At 39.3% G+C, this 17,062-nt stretch overlaps 4 protein-coding genes across 4 annotated transcripts; 1 reads left to right on the forward strand and 3 right to left on the reverse strand.

The window, feature by feature from the left end:
- Positions 1-318: 318 nt before the first annotated feature.
- On the reverse strand, positions 319-2,551 carry LOC140967658 (small nuclear ribonucleoprotein SmD1a-like). Its single transcript, XM_073428347.1, has 4 exons — positions 2,355-2,551; positions 2,161-2,237; positions 832-1,023; positions 319-741 (listed from the first exon to the last, which is right to left on the reverse strand). The coding sequence occupies exons 1-4, from the start codon at positions 2,366-2,368 to the stop codon at positions 680-682; spliced, it is 345 nt and encodes a 114-aa protein (XP_073284448.1). The 5' UTR covers positions 2,369-2,551; the 3' UTR covers positions 319-679.
- A 263-nt stretch (positions 2,552-2,814) lies between these two features.
- LOC140967656 (probable aspartic proteinase GIP1) lies at positions 2,815-4,493 on the forward strand. The gene has a single exon (XM_073428346.1). It carries the CDS (start codon positions 3,119-3,121, stop codon positions 4,388-4,390), a length of 1,272 nt encoding a protein of 423 aa, XP_073284447.1. The 5' UTR covers positions 2,815-3,118; the 3' UTR covers positions 4,391-4,493.
- Positions 4,494-4,913: 420 nt separating this feature from the next.
- On the reverse strand, positions 4,914-5,891 carry LOC140967655 (small polypeptide DEVIL 14-like). The gene has a single exon (XM_073428345.1). It carries the CDS (start codon positions 5,259-5,261, stop codon positions 5,118-5,120), a length of 144 nt encoding a protein of 47 aa, XP_073284446.1. The 5' UTR covers positions 5,262-5,891; the 3' UTR covers positions 4,914-5,117.
- A 2,113-nt stretch (positions 5,892-8,004) lies between these two features.
- Positions 8,005-17,005, reverse strand: LOC140967652 (probable glutathione peroxidase 4). The gene is made up of 6 exons (XM_073428340.1): positions 16,754-17,005; positions 16,505-16,581; positions 16,310-16,371; positions 8,884-9,002; positions 8,368-8,535; positions 8,005-8,259 (listed from the first exon to the last, which is right to left on the reverse strand). The coding sequence occupies exons 1-6, from the start codon at positions 16,805-16,807 to the stop codon at positions 8,227-8,229; spliced, it is 513 nt and encodes a 170-aa protein (XP_073284441.1). The 5' UTR covers positions 16,808-17,005; the 3' UTR covers positions 8,005-8,226.
- Positions 17,006-17,062: the final 57 nt, after the last annotated feature.

Genomic DNA, 17,062 nt, shown 5'->3' on the forward strand with positions numbered 1-17,062 from the left:
AATTTTTACTTTTTCACAACACAGTTTGATTAATTGGAAAATCAGTTTTATTTTTAAAAAATATCAGTTATATTATGTTTTTTCATTTTTCTTTTTTAAAAATCTTTTGTAGTGGGCCGTGTGTTCTTAACCTTGACCTTCTTTTGTAGATGGGTATTGACAGAATTATTCTCACTGCATTCATTTTAATTTAATTTCTGAATACTTTTGCTGCCACATCCGATATGTATTATCAACACTATATTCCTGTGTTCGTCTTGCGAAATCTAATTTTTTTTTTCCCAGAATAATACGGCAGAAACCTGTTTGGAGTTTCAAAAGTAAAAAAGTAGGGTAAAATTATATTCTCCAGCTCAATCTCACTAGTCCTGACTAGCAAATCAAGTGTCACAATACAATACCTCGAATTCCTTGTGAACTTAAATACCGGCAGGCGATAAGAAAATCACTTCCGAACATACATAGCAGCCATTAAACAGCGATAAACGTCCAATATCATGGCTAATTATACTTGTAATAAGGAAAAACTAGGGTCCTTGTTAGTTCGAACTCGAATGAACTTCGTCAGGAGATAATCTTCACCACATATCCCACTGATCAGGAGAAACAAGCATATGACCCATCACCCAAAGATGTTTACATAACCAAATGCCATAAATTAAGATAATCTGAGCCACATCTAACGACCACGTCCTCGCCCACGCCCACGTCCGCGGCCACGACCCCGACCCAAAGGTTTCCCTGAATCCACATAAAATAAGAAATCATCAAATACATCTGAAAGTAAAGAAATCCAAATCGTAAATAAAGTGAGAATTATTTCATTCATACCAGCTGTTGGCTTCTTGGGCTTGACCCTCGGTGTCTCTTCCACCAACAATGTCTCGAGATTTAAGCTGTCAGGAAGGATGTAATAGCGGATGGTGTTACCCCTTACGCTCAGGTGATCCATGGTGACTGGATTCTTTCCCTTGAAGGTGAGCTTTACCGTCTTTAGATGTGTATTCATGCTGATATCAACACCTATGAAAGCAAACAGAAGTGAAGTCACTAACTGCATGTAGCTTCATTTTTTGATCACGCTCAATTGAGTGAGTATAAATGAATAACTCCTGCCAAATGTAAATAGAATTACGAATTTCCCAAAGTGTATAATTTTGTCAATTAGTATCAAATACAAGCCCACTATAAGCCAAGAGAATTTTTTACAGAAATTTGTGCCAAATTATTTGATCAATTCAATAAAGTCGGGGTATCATGGCTTTAAACGTCAATTTTAACATTATAAAGAATTCTGAAATACAGCAGATAAACAACCACAAGATATGTAGCAAGTCAAATACACATAGAAAAGAAATCAGCTACAACTACTATTCTAGATAAACAGCCAACAAAAAACCGGAAATAAATATCAGTCATTTGTTGTTATCTCATACTGAACAAAATTACAAACAAAGTTATGGGGAAAAAACATGAAGACAAACGGCTCACCACTCATGAAGCAGTTTAACACTTTTATCAGGAAGTATTATTGAAATACAATCTTCATGGGTAATTAACAGGAAAACTGCTTTGAAAACATGGTGAACATTGGTACGAACAAGCTAAACTGGCATAAATCAGGGAAACACCAATTCATAAATGAATCAAATCTTTTTCGGTCTAACACATCCTAAAAGATAGCTCGGTTTCACCCATGATACCAAATGACAAAACGTGAATTGACTGCGCCACCATATAGCCACAACATGCCGTGTTCGACCTTTAAGTCAAGCAATTCAGCATCACAAGCATAAGAGTTAAAGACCCAAATAGAATTATGAGAAGATCAAATCTTATGCAACACAAGTATGATTTATAATCCACCAGCAACTTTATTTATTTCTAAATTCAGATCTAAATATCATGTAACAGCTCGATACTGGCCCTAGAACTGATTGATTCAGGTTTCACTCCAGGAAATGTGGGATACCAAAAACCCGAAATTATCACCGTTGAATACTTCGGCCTATTTCCCGCTTAATTAGAGTGTAACAAGAATAGCCACAGAACTACTTCTTCCCTCCCAGATAAATCTAATCGAAAATACTAACTACAAATGAGAAAAAATAAAATAAAATAACTACGAACACAGAAATTGCGGGGAGGAAAGAGAAAAACCAGTAATAGTGCCATGAACAACGGTGCCGTTCTTCAGCTCAATCGACACAGTCTCATTGTTCAATTTCATCAAAAACCTGGTCAATTTCACAAAATGTATAGATAGCATATTTTTTAAAAGCAAATTAGAACGAATTTTGAGCACAATAAGATGGCATAATACAGTAACAAAAGAGTCTGGTACAAGAACATACCTTACGAGCTTCATCGTTGCAACCGGAAGGTTTTACGGAGCTAGGGTTTCGAACAAAGAAGCAAAATCCAGCGCTGAATTGTTGGGTTTTAGGGCAATAGTAAAATGTTCAGTCGTTTCTGAGTGAGACGGTGCCATGCTTGGGCTTGGGCCTTAAGTAAATGCTTTGGGCTGCTTACTTACCGGCCTTGAGAGGGTAGGGTAGCTTCAATAAATTACTATTATTTTATTATTAAATAATAGTTGTTTAAAAATTTACCATTAACGAAAATAGAAAAGGGAATTTAAAATACAAAAATATTATACAAGAAAAAACAACATTATATATGAAATAAATAATGGTAGAAATTTTGGGAAACAAGCTTTCAAGTTGAGTTTATTGTTCAATTTACATAACCATGGATGCACAAAGCTAGGGATGGCATAAGAAATTGTATGTACATGATCAAAAAATTATATTTATCTAAAACTTATGATGGCATAAGAAATTGTATGTACATGATCAAAATCAAACCTGATGATGTCAACTTGCAGGAAACAATTTCAATTAAATGAATATCATCATCAAACTCATACATTTGTCCTTTGATCTTCTTCTGATGTCATTTGGGATAAACCACTCCCTCCCTTCTCCAGCATTTCAAGCTTTTTCTGTGACGTTTGCTGATTTACGTGTCAAGGAATTGCACTTTAACATTGAGATTTTTGTGATAAAATATTCATCCTTCCACTTTCTACATACTGCAAAACAGAGTTCGAATTAAAATGGCTCTTAAAATTGCTTCTTTTTTCTTCATCCTCGCAATTTCTTCTCTTTTTCGAGCCTCGTTTCCAGCTTTCTTGGTACCCGTTACAAAAGATTCTGCAGCAGAAAAGTATACGCTGCCAATTTACTTAAGAACACCTCCTCGACAAGTATATTTACTTCTTGACCTTGGTGCCACCTTCACTCTCATTGACTGTTCCAAGAACTACGCCTCCTCGAGTTATCACTCCATCCCCTGCGGTTCCCCTTTGTGCAGTTCGCTCGGTCCACACTCATGCTCCGTTTGCTCCGGGTTGGCGGGTCCGGGTTGTTCTAACAACTCGTGCGCCCTCCATTTCACAGATTCAGGTGCCCGGAAATCGACAGTGATGGGTGAAGCTTTGATGGACTCGTTATCCTTGCCCGTCACAAACGGGCGTAACCCGGGTCCATTCGGTACGATCCATAATTTCATCTTCTCGTGCACAAAAGGACCTTTTCACAAAGCCCATGTCAAAGGTACGTCTGGTTCCGCCGGGTTCGGCCGTTCTAAGCTGTCGGTTCCTGCGCAGCTGAGCAAATCCTTCAAGGAGAAGTTCCTATTTACGCTCTGTTTGTCCGGTTCGCCGTCGGCTCCAGGCGTAGTGTTCTTCGGTTCTCCCGGGCCGTACTACTTTTTACCCGAAATCGACCTTTCAAAGCACCTTATTTACACGCCACTCTTGTCGCCACAGCTCTCCAATGGGTATTTCATAGGTTTGACTTCAATAAAAGTCAACGAAAAAGTCATATGGTTGACTAACGAGGGCCTCGTTCCGACCAAGATTAGCACGATGACTCCGTACACCACTTTACGGTCAGCCATTTTTAAAGCTTTCGCAGAAGCTTTTGTGAATGAATCTGCTGCGGCCGACCTCAAAGTAAGAGAACCCGTGAAACCGTTTAGCATCTGCTACAACGCTGATGATATTGCGGACACGCCGGTGGGGCCGGCGGTTCCCACCGTTGATCTTGTGATGCAGAATGATGATGCGGTTTGGAGGATTTTCGGGTCGAATTCGATGGTCAGGATCTTTCGTGGTGGCGTCGACGCATGGTGCTTGGGGTTCTTGGACGGCGGAGACCACCCGAAGGCGCCGCCAATTGTGATCGGTGGCCATCAAATAGAAGACAACTTGTGGCAATTTGACGTCGAATCCGAAAGGGTAGGATTTAGCGGTAATGTTTTGGTGCATGGTACTATGTGTGCTAATTTTAACTTTACAAAGAACGAGGGGTTGCTATATATATAGTACTTGTAAGATTACTTCAAGATTGTGATTGGGAAGTTGGAATTCTATGCATTTTGTACATGCTTCTTCCTATACGTAATGTAATTTTTAGTGTTCATTTGTGGGTATAGTTTATATATTTTATTATAAGATTTCCAATTTCAAACCAGCCATCTGCCAGCCCCTTGTTTTCCCCCATACATCGATAATTGATTCAATTTGTACTTGAAGTACTCGTAACCGGAACAAGAAAATACTGATTCAAAGACTAAAATATGTCATATTCTTATTAATAAAGGAAAATTGTCTAGAAGTTCGTGTTTGAATGTCCGATCTTTATCCAGATCTCTTTTATTCCTCAATTTACTTTAACTTGGAAATTCGTTTTTATTTCAAAAGAAGTGTTTAGTTACTAAATTTCAAAATAATATATTCATATATATAATCAAATTGATGAAAGTAACTTTATCTTCACCAAGAAAAACTATTCAAAATTTCAATGCAAAACCATATACACATATTATCACCAAGAAACCATGGCATATAAGTGTCATCTGCAAAAGTTCAGAATGTCGCAAGATTTGCATTTCTATATTACATAACATGTACCATCCAAAATTTCACAACCGGGATTCAAGCTATATATTTACAGATTGAAACCACTCCTCTAAATTAATCTACTAGAAATCGAAAAACACGAAGACTAAGTGATCTCCTATTACATGTCAGCTGCCAAGGATCTTGATTTTCAATCATGCCAACACATAAGCAACACAGTACATCTCCATATAATATAAAGCCTCGCCCTTTGCTCTCTGATTTGCTTCGAACAGCGTCGGGTCAACCCAACTTTCGAACTTCTAACTGGAAAGACTGAACCAATTGTTGCCATGTCTATGATGCAAGAACTTCTTTGTTTTCCTGCTGCAGGGAAAAGCCTGGAATATAATACTAGTTTGTGAAGTGGAAAAGTGTGTGGGGGATGAATGGTATATGCTGCCTTTATATAGTATGAGGGTGTGGATGTGAATTAAAATTAGTGGTGAAAGCAAAAAAACATGGCCCTTATAATTTAAAAATTAAAGGGTCGAAAATTAGGGTTCATTCACTGCACTAGAAAAACGCTAAGATGACAAACAAAACTTGTAAGCTTTGTCTCCTTGCCTGACCTACTTTAAAGAAATGACTTGCTATCAACTTGTGCATGTAGAGGGCCATGACTGTTCCCCCCTTACATGATCTAGGATAAGGCATTCTGTCTGAAATAATTGTTGGCTTTTTGAAAAATTATTGTATTTGGTGAAAATATTTGTATAGAATTACTGGCAGTACTTCAATTTGGTTGCTCTTAATCAAGGATGGGATTTGAAAAGAAAGGAAACTATATCATAAAATTTGATATTCATAGCACATTCAAGAAAATGAAATTCGTTGCTTCCTATACGGACAAATTGATTTACAGCAAGAATCTCTATGTGGAGAGTAAAAAAAACTTCTCCGTGAACAGATTTCTTGAACAAGCGAGAAATGAACATCTGCCCATGTACAATCACATAAATGATTTGAATGTAAGTAAAGTTTATCTTCAATATTTTAATACCTTGCAGATCGAATGCAAGTGTATGGATTTGTCAAAGATATGGATATGGAACAAGTGGAGGCTAAAGAACAACTGTTGATGGTTGACTTTGAGACAAACGAAATTGTATGGATTGATTGCCTTGATAGCATACGACACCCTAATTTCCATGTATAAAAGGAGACATAAATAAATATATAATAAGCATGTAAGACTAACAAGTTTGGGACTAGACCAAGTAAATTGAATGGATTGTAGTTTCATATCAGAAGGCAAAAAGTGATGACTGGTGAGAGATTAGAAAACCCTTTTCTTTAAAAATGCTCAATAATTTCTAAATTTAGAGGAAATAAAGTTCTCTATTACCAACTGCTGTGAATCTTGAAAGTTTAGCAAGTCACCTAGATGTGATATTTTACCTTTCAATTATCGAGAGTGGTGGAACAAATGGCATTCACAATTTGTAAAGAAAGATTACAATTTTATATTATCTAATTTTTTTTTAATATTCGTACGAATATATCTTGGTCGTGCAAATTGGACATCTTACCTATCAAGATATCATCATTGCCTCAACTGCCACGCCTTGATAACGAAATATCAACATGCATTCCACACCAAGTCACGTGCATTTCTCTGCCATCAAATTAGATTCAACCAAATTAAGACCTTTGACATGTCGGCCACTGATATTTTCTGGCAGCGACATCCATCGGGAGCTCTGGCTAAACCCAAAAAATCATGGGGAAGCAAATAAAACTCTACAAACATAGTCATCTGCTTTGATAAAACTATAAATTTTGATATTTTATGTTTACTTTTTTTTCGATTTTGGTCTACTAGATTATCGAATCTTCATAATAATCTTTCATATTTCAATTTTTTTAACGATTTTAGTCTTATCTCATGAGAGTATTGATACGTAACGAGTAGAGCTCTAGAATAATGGATTTCCACCTCAGTCCAACATATGTTGTTAATCTACGATACAATCACCATGTTTTCAACAATATGAGCTGGCCCATTTATCGGACACACGCCTTGACTGGCGGCTGTCTGACTAGGACGGATGATCGGGCCATGGTCCATATCATGTAAACTCAATTAGCAAGGGGGTCCATTCACACATACAGGCATATCTCCTCATGTTCCACTAAAGCGAAGCATATGAAAGGGTCCTATCTTATCTTCATGTCTTGTTGTCAAATTCTTGAATTTGATGATAATTATATTTTATGTTTGAATAGAGAACTCTCATAAATTTCTGTCTATCAAATGTTTCAAATTTGAATTTCTCAGATCCAAATTTTATTTTAAAATATTTAAGATTGTTTCAAGTGGAGCCAAGTGTACATTTGAACTTAGGTGTTTCGAATCTTGATTTCGATTTCATTTGATTATTTTGATGAATTTATATTGAGTGTATTTTTTAGTAATTTAGTTAAATGGAATGGCAATAGCTTCAAATCAAATAATATTTTATCCAAATATAATTTAAGCGCTATTTTCAAGAATTTAAGGCTGATTTGGATGTAGAAGACTGTAAAATTTTATTTTATTTTATTTTTTTAAAAAAAAAAGATTAACATTTTATAAAGTGGGTCTGCTTTATTGTGTTTTCTTTGTCAAAGTAGACGTCATTTCGCGTTTAGTTACAGTAATGAAGAAGATAACTTTATTTTTTAAAACGAAGCTAACGCTAAAGATTTAAAGTTACATTTTTTGACTCGTGAATTTTTGCTATTAAAAATTTTTTTTTCCAAAACAATTTCTCGATTCAAACACAACATTTTCTTGGAAAAAGAAAACTTTTAAAAAAAAAACAGATTTTTTGGTGATTCATCATGTTCAAGGTAATCAAATGGCTCACAATAGGGACTACCACTATCTCTAGGCATTAAGGGAAAAAATCTTACATGACCCACGAAAACTGTAACTAAAATCTCGAAACATAAAAAGACAGCCATGCATGGTTGATACGAGAAAGATGTAATAATACGTAACACATGCATATAGACTCAAAATAGGTGTCGCAACAACTAAATGAGAGAGAGAATAACACAAGGAATCCGAGGAAGCAACATATGAGCAAAGATTGCCAGTTAGACTAATAAACTCGTATGACCTAGTCTAACAATACATAGCCCAGATTTGAACTTAGATCATTGAACAAAAAAGAGAAAAGAAAATCTACAATCTTGATTCATATAGAATAATGAACAAGGCGGAATCGTTATTCATACTGATTCTATTCATTCTGCTGCTGAATATAGTTGCTTTAAAGTTCTCCCAGTGCTTTCTTTATATCTGCCTGCAAGAAAGTATTGAAGCTTAATTGTCAAAGAACGCCTGCATTAATCTTTGCTGAGACATTTTATTCATGTAGGTATAGAGAGGTGGGAGCGGGAAAGGGAGATACCTCGATCGCCAATGGAGAGGTAGAGGTTCCATAACGTTTGATCACACGGCCATCTTTGTCGACTAGAAACTTGGTAAAATTCCATTTTATGCTAGACCCAAATAAAGTGCTTTTACTTGCTTTCAGGAACTTATAAACTGGTGCTGCGTCCGAACCATTCACTTTTACCTTTTTGTAGAAATTTATTGCAATTTTATCAACATGCATCAGAGTTTCAAAGAGAAAAAAAAAGTTATATTTTAACACAAAAGGACAATAATTTTACATAATATGAGACGTTTTCCATGGCATACAGGAGCAAACCCTGAATATATATGTTCTGTATAAGTCTGCTCAGAAATTAAAATTTTAATTTTGTCATGATTTTACTATAAGTGTAAAGTTGTCAGTCCCTATTGCCACAGAACTCCCCGGCTACTCTTTTATACTCACAATTTTAAACAGGGGATGCAATTATATAAAACTTCCAACGCTGTATCCAAAAAAAAAAAAAACTTCTAACACAGAATTACTTACCTTCTGAAAGATAGGGTATTCAGCCTTGAATCTGGTGCAAGCAAATTGTTCTGCTTCTTGACTTGTTCCCGGTTCTTGACGCAAGAATTGATTGCAAGGGAAGGCCAATATCTCAAAACCTATGACAGTTTCATCGTATAAAAGATACAGGTATATTCAAATCTTCTCATACACTTATTATGTCATGTATTTTACTTAGATGGTGGCAAAGGCAGGAATTCATATTTAGAGCAATGGAACTAAAAACCTTACAAAAAGATTCAAATGTAAGACAGGCGAAATTACATTTTACACAATAAGAAACATATTTGGTAATAGGTTTTAAACATAGGGGCCCGCACCTGCTAGACAACAAAGAAGGCCACGAAAGTAAAGAAAAGCAAAAGAGCAAGAATCATTCTGAAGAAACTAGCAGATTAGGTAGCTAACTTTAATTGGCAGTTGGAAAGAAGGGGATCAACGGTCAGAAAGAGATGGGAGAATTAGTTACTACTGCAATATATATATAGAATAAAGGAGAATGGTGATGTATTTCATTCTGGAACATTTATGCAAATCAAATTTTTTTCTCTGCAACTTTGTTTCTCTTCTCTTCTTTCTTCTTCTTTAATTTTTTGGAGATGGGCTATCTCGAACTAGCCATCACATCATTTGGTGCTCTCATTGAGCTTGAGTTTATGGCTGCAGCCAAGATAAGATCGATTAGAAGATATTCTTTCCAAAGTAACAGCCCTACAAGAACATCATGTAGTGTTGATCGAGAAGCAGAACGAAACTATTGACTGTCTCTCAAGGTCACGAATTGACTATCTGATTGCAGCAGATTGATGCAAAAATAGGACAAATTGATAGCAGCTCACATGATCCTTCAGATATTCAACTGCCATCAACACTTAATCGCAATGCTCAAACATGGAATTGCAATTCGCCAGATCAATTCAGTCAATTAAAATCGCTGCGTCTTGATGTGCCACGTTTCTCAGGGGAGATCGAGAAGGCAGTAGGAATTCAAGGAGCATCGGCCTGTCTCCTTCATTACCAACACCTCAGTCTGACAAGTTTCCTAAGCAACTCAAGAATCGACCATCCATCTCCATTAAGAAACTCTTTTCAGAGGAAATGGAAGCTCAAAGAGAGACAGATTTAAGTTATAATTGTGACGCCAAATACTTCCTTGGGCATAATTATAAAAGCAAAGTATCTTTTTTCTTGGTTGAGACTGAAGATATCAGAGATTATGAGCAGAATTCCAGAAAAATAGACCAAGAATTTCAAGATTCTACTCTAGAAATGAATTTTCAACTGATGGCTGCTCATACAGACTTTTAAGAATCAACGCTCAGAGAGATCACTCATATTTTGGTGCAATTGTGTCGTGTTCCCTTGAAACTGATCGTGTAACGGGCCGATTACTAACTGAAACCTTGGACTCCAGATTCCAAGTTGTTTTGTTAGACTTCCTTCCTTGACGACCAATTGTAAGGATACGAGTGAGGCTCGATAGAGAGAACCTCTCGATCTCTTAGTAATTGTTTATGCGGGAAAAATTCTTTTTTTTTCTTTTATTCAACCTTGAATGGGTATAAATACAAAAGAATCCTAGCTCCCAAACCTACAGATAACTCCCAACCATATCCTAAAATTTGAAAAGATAACAACCTGATCCTAATTACCAAATCCTATCGAAAACAAATCAAACAGCTAAGGAAAAAGATCCTAATCCTTGGTTTTAAATCGACCGTGCGTGTGTCTCTTGTAAACCAGATCTTTCGGCCGCTGATGTGGTGCTTGGTCTGCGGAATTGGTTGTGACATCACCCACCCCCTGAGATTGGTGTTTGTCCGCAAACACAAAGGCTGGAAACCGCTCTGAGAATAATGCCACATCTTCCCATGAAGCTTCTGCTGGTGACAGCCCTTGCCAGTGAATTAACAACTCTGTTCTCCCCTTGTGAACTCGCTGGTCAAGGATAGCTTGAGGAGCAAGTAGCTGCTCGCCCGAGGGAAGAGCTGGTAACGTGGCCTCGGATGTTTCTGTTCCCCGAAAAGGTTTTAAGAATGAAATGTGGAAAACGGGGTGCATTTTGGTAGTCTCAGGGAGCTCGAGTTTATAGGCAACCGACCCAATACGTTCCAACACCTTAAAAGGTCCATAGAAACGCGGAGATAACTTCCTGTTTGCTCGTGCCGCCAGACTTAAGTGGCGATACGGTTGGAGTTTTAACAAGACCAGATCATTGATATTGAATTGTAGTTCCCGGTGATTATTGTCGTATTGCACCTTCATCCGATTTTGTGCATGCAGTAGCCTTTCTCTGACGTCCCGGAGTACCCTGTCTCGAGACATCAGTGCTTGATCTACAGCTTCGAGGCGAGCTACCCCTTGGCAATACGATAAGAGACTAGGCGGCTGTCTCCCATAGATGATCTCGAACGGGGTGGCTCGCAATGAAGAATGGAAGCTTGTATTGTAGCAATACTCCGCCCAAGCGAGCCATTCCCCCCACTTCTTCGGGTAGTCACTGGTAAAACAACGTAAATACATCTCCAAGACTCGATTAACAGCCTCCGTTTGTCCATCCGATTGAGGGTGGTATGAAGAACTGAAACAAAGTTTGGTCCCTTGTAAACAAAACAACTCTTTCCAGAATGAACTTGTGAAGGTGACATCCCGATCGCTGACAATGGATTCGGGTAGGCCATGCAGTTTAAACACATAGTCGAAGAATATGCGGGCCACTGATACAGCAGTATAGGGGTGAGAGATTGCAATAAAATGAGCGTACTTTGAGAAGCGGTCCACCACAACGAAGATCACACTTTTTCCATGTGAGGAAGGGAGGCCCTCCACAAAATCCATTGAGATATCTGCCCAGATCTGGTGAGGTACTGGCAGGGGTTGGAGGAGTCCTGCCGGTTGAAGATGTTCAACTTTATTCCGTTGGCAAACCAAACAAGTGGCCACAAAGTCCTTCACCTGGCGTCGCATTCCTGTCCAATAGAAGTCGCGATGCACTCGCTGAAACGTCTTTTGATACCCTTCATGGTACGAGTTATGCAGGGCTCCAAGAATTCGAGATATCAATGGGGAAGTCTTGGGTAAAAATATACGCGAATTATACAGTAAAATGCCTTCAGCATAAGCCCACTTGGGCTGCGGTTGTGCACCTGTATTGTCCTTAATCAGCTGTTGTATTTCGTCCGAGTGGGCGTGTTCTGCTTTAATATCAGCTAGAAAATCCCACGAAGGGGTGGAGACAGCTGTGGCGCACATCGTAGGAGAATCTCGTCGTGACAAGGCGTCTGCTACTGTATTAGAACTCCCAGATTTGTATTCGATGGTGAAATCAAACCCCAATAACTTGCAAAGCCAGCGTTGTTGGGATGGTGTTGCAATCCGTTGTTCTAGTAGGTACTTGAGACTGTAGTGGTCTGTGCGGACGACAAAAGGTTGGCCCCAAAAATATGAGCGCCAATGACGGATTGCCCTTGTTAAACCCATTAGCTCCTTCTCGTAGGCTGGTAATTTTCTGTGCTGCTGGGCGAATGAATGACTGAAAAAAGCAATGGGACAGCCGCCTTGCTGAAGTACTGCCCCAATACCCGAGTCCGAAGCATCACATTCTACGACAAAGGGCTTGGAAAAATTCGGAAGAGTGAGTACCGGGGTTGTAGTGAGGGCTTTTTTAAGTTTCTCAAATGCTGTGGTGGAATCCGTGGACCACTTGAAGGAATTTTTCCGAAGCAGAGCCGTTAACGGTGCAGCAATCAATCCGTAATTCTGGACAAAACGACGGTAATACCCCGTCAACCCGAGAAACCCACGTAAAGCTGTTGGTGAGGTTGGTAGTGGCCAATCTGTTATGGCCTCAATTTTGGACATATCAACCTTAGCCCCTGATTGGGAGATCACATGGCCCAAGTATGCGACTTCCTGTTGAGCAAAGAAACACTTGGAGCGTTTTAAGAAAAACTGGTGTTGCTGCAGTGTCGTGAGAACTATATGCAGGTGATGTAAATGACTTTCCCATGTAGGGCTAAAAATCAAAATGTCGTCAAAAAAGACGAGAACGAACTTCCGTAGATACGCTTGGAACACAAAGTTCATAAGGGCCTGGAATGTGGCTGGTGCGTTGGTGAGACCGAATGGCATAACCACAAATTCGTAGTGCCCATGGTGCGTTCGGAATGCTGTCAGGGGAATGCTTCCGGGATCCATGCGAATTTGGTGATAGCCTGAGCGTAGATCTAGTTTTGTAAAGAAGGAAGCACCAAATAGCTCGTCCAATAATTCCTCGATGATGGGTATAGGAAACTTGTCCTTGATTGTTTTAGCGTTTAGAGCCCGGTAATCGACACAAAACCTCCAAGTTTTATCGGCTTTAGGAACTAGGATGACGGGTGAGGAGAACGGAGATGTGCTGTGTCGAATAAACCCCTTGGACAGCATCTCGGTACATTGCCTCTCTATCTCATCCTTCTGGGCGTGTGCATAACGATATGGGCGGACAGCAATGGGGCTTGTCCCGTGTTCTAGAATGATCTTGTGACTGAAGTTGCGAAGGGGGGGTAGGTCCGAAGGTTCCGCAAAGACTGTTGCAAATCCTAGGAGGAGGTCGTGTAGCTCTTGATCCCTGCCCTTCTGTAAGTGTAAGGCAGCGAGGTGGCCACTTGATCTAGGGTGGTCCATGATGTTTCCTTGTAGTGTAACTTTCTGCCCATGAGACATAAACTGCATATGCATTTTGGCGAAGTCCCATTGGATGGATCCCAACAGTTTGAGCCAATTGACCCCTAGGATCGCCCCAAAACTTCCCAAGGGAATAATAACAAAATCAATGCAAAATTTATATTCTCCCAATCGTAAAACCACGTTATGACAAACTCCTGCACAAGGAATTCGTCGCCCATTTGCCACCAAGACCCGGAGAGTAGCTTTGGTTTCCATTGGGAGCCCCAGACCTTGAGCTAATGATTTATCCAGAAAGCAATGTGTGCTGCCCGAATCAATTAAGACAAGGAGTGAATTACGTGAGATCGAGCCCTTGATTTGCATGGTTTGCGCCCCCTGTGTACCTGTTAAAGCATGAAGTGAAACCGCGGGCTCTTCTTCATCAATAGGGGGGTTTTGGTCATCGTGCTGTATTGCATCATCCATGGCTTCAATCCAGAACAACTTCTTACAGCGATGCCCTGGAAGGTATAATTCATCGCAATTATAACACAGTCCTTTCGCCTTGCGTTCTTCCATCTCGGAGCGATTTAGTCGCCGGATAAACGGACCTGTTGATTGCTGGACAGCATTACGGCGAATATGGTTCGTAGGATGTGAGGAGTGCGCACCAGAGCGTACATCATATAATCTTGCGAGGCGCATTGCTCTAGGTAAGTCCAGCGGAAGATGGATGAGGACCTCTGCTGCAATACCCTCATGTAGTCCGCTAATGAAAAGTTCCACCAGCTGATCTTGTGATAGGTTGGTCGTCCTCGCCATTAAGTGTTCGAATTTTTTCTGGTAGTCTTCCACGGAACTTGTCTGCCTCAATTTAGAGAGTTCTCCCAATTTAGTGCAGCGTAGGATTGGGCCGAAACGTAAGTGGCATTGCTCCTTGAATTCATTCCACGTCATGTTGGGGCTGTTCTCTTCTACCTTTAGGAACCATAATTGCGCATCCCCCTCCAAATGAAATGCTGCGATCCCTACCCGGTCGTGGATCGGTGTGTTCTGATGTCGGAAGAGAAATTCACAGTGGGTGAGCCACCCGAGTGGATCAGCAAGCCCATCATATCGAGGAAGGTCTAGCCGTGTATAGCGCTGCCCGCCGAAAAAATTTTCTCCCCTCTCGGGTCCGCCGCGTCGAGAATCGTTGGAGCCTCTCGCGTTACTGTCAACATCATTATTTTGCAGGGATTCTGTTCGAACAGCCGCCAAAGAGAGGGAAAGCTCTTCCAGTTGTTCTCGAAATCCTTGTTGAATCAGGTCCTGTGCCTTCTTGTCCTCTATGTACATTTTCATGAATGCATCCAGTTGTTTCGAGATGGCCGAATCACCCATTACACCCTGCTCTGATACCACTTTGTCGTGTTCCCTTGAAACTGATCGTGTAACGGGCCGATTACTAACTGAAACCTTGGAATCCAGATTCCAAGTTGTTTTGTTAGACTTCCTTCCTTGACGACCAATTGTAAGGATACGAGTGAGGCTCGATAGAGAGAACCTCTCGATCTCTTAGTAATTGTTTATGCGGGAAAAATTCTTCCTTCTTTTATTCAACCTTGAATGGGTATAAATACAAAAGAATCCTAGCTCCCAAACCTACAGATAACTCCCAACCATATCCTAAAATTTGAAAAGATAACAACCTGATCCTAATTACCAAATCCTATCGAAAACAAATCAAACAGCTAAGGAAAAAGATCCTAATCCTTGGTTTTAAATCGACCGTGCGTGTGTCTCTTGTAAACCAGATCTTTCGGCCGCTGATGTGGTGCTTGGTCTGCGGAATTGGTTGTGACAAATTGCCTTTCTTGTTTCAAGTGTTGTTGCTGAGTTTAAAGGTCCATAGCATGTTCCAGTATTTTCATTGTCAGTGGATTCAACAGCAAATCAACCAATAATCACTCTTCTAGCTATTCCTAATCGCCAAAAAAAGAGGTGCAAATGTTGATCTCTCAAATATTGGTTCAGAGGGACGAGTTGCCGTTGGAGGAAAAAAAAAACTTCATGGAAGGCTCTTGCCTGACTTTTGGCACACATTTCCCACTTTCAACCTTGGGGCGAAGTGCTTTTCGACAAAGTGGGTAATAATACAAAGAAGGCCACGAAGTGAAGAAAAGCAAAAGAGAAGAATCATTACAAAGAAATTAGCAGATTAGGTAACCAACTTTACTTGAGGGTTGGAAAGAGATGGGAGAATTAGTTTCTACTGAATACATAAATAACGGAGAATACTGATGTAATTCATTCTGGAACATTTATGCAACAAGTTTCTTCTCTGCAACTTCTGGTTTCTCTTCTCTTCTTCTTGCTTAATTTCTTGGAGATCGGCTATCTCGTACTAGCCATCATATCAGACACAATCCAGCTCTTCCACTGCAATCAGGCTACATTGACTGATTGGACATTTTTCGAATGACCACTGACAGGACACATGGTAAATGGTCGATGTAGCAGAGGTTGTAGTACCAAATGATGTGATGGCTAGCAGAGGTTTTAGTACCAAATGCAGTGATGCCCGCTTACAAGTTTCATTCTTGAAGATCCAAACACAAAAATGTAATGAAAGAAAAGAACCAAATACCAAATGTGATCGTATTCACCAAATCCTAAACCTTGGCAACTATGTAGAACACCACAAAAAACGACTTAACAAATAATTCTGGCATCATATTAACAGCTGAAATAAGTAAAGATACAAAGAACTGACCTTTATGCTTGTAACGGGAGTGAAGGTCGGACAATTGAGTGTAGTTTGAATTCGTGAACCCGCTGTTTTTTCAGCAAAGATAATCAAAAGCCCAAAAAATAAAGATCATTTCCACCGAAACAATCAAAACCTCAAAAAAAAATAAGATGCGCTGAAAAAATAAATTTTAGAGCAAGAAAGATAATGAAAACGAACCATTTGGAAGCAACATTAACAACAAGCAAGACCTTCCCTTTGTAATTGCTAAGGTTTACATCTTTAGCTTTGCTATCCTGCTCAGAATGACAAAGAGAACCAAATTTTATTAACTATGAGAAGACATCAGAATAGACCCACCAACGAGAAATATTTTAAACTTTTTGTAGATTTTTGGCAACCAAATTTTATTTCTAATAATCCCACGTACACACAAGAAGGATCGATTAAGGTGACAATAAAAGATACCTTGACAGTGAAATCATGGATGGATTTTTCTGGGACAGATGCAGAAGCACCCATTTCTTTTCTCTTTCTGATCCCGAAGATTAATTTATGTATATTTGAGCAAAAACTATGAATAATTTGGGTTTTATCGTGAAAGCACAGTTACCCAAATTAGGATTGTGAAGAGGGAATCACGTAATATCGCAGATCGTAGCTGGGATTGAATCCATTGCGAAAGATGGGATTTTTAACAGTTGTTATTGTGTAAAGAAGTTTGCCTAATCCGACGCGAAGGGTGTATTCAATCTAAATTTTTAATGATTTTTTTTA

Source organism: Primulina huaijiensis, unplaced genomic scaffold (assembly GCF_012295235.1).
Source record: "Primulina huaijiensis isolate GDHJ02 unplaced genomic scaffold, ASM1229523v2 scaffold26201, whole genome shotgun sequence".
Lineage (NCBI taxonomy): Eukaryota > Viridiplantae > Streptophyta > Magnoliopsida > Lamiales > Gesneriaceae > Primulina > Primulina huaijiensis.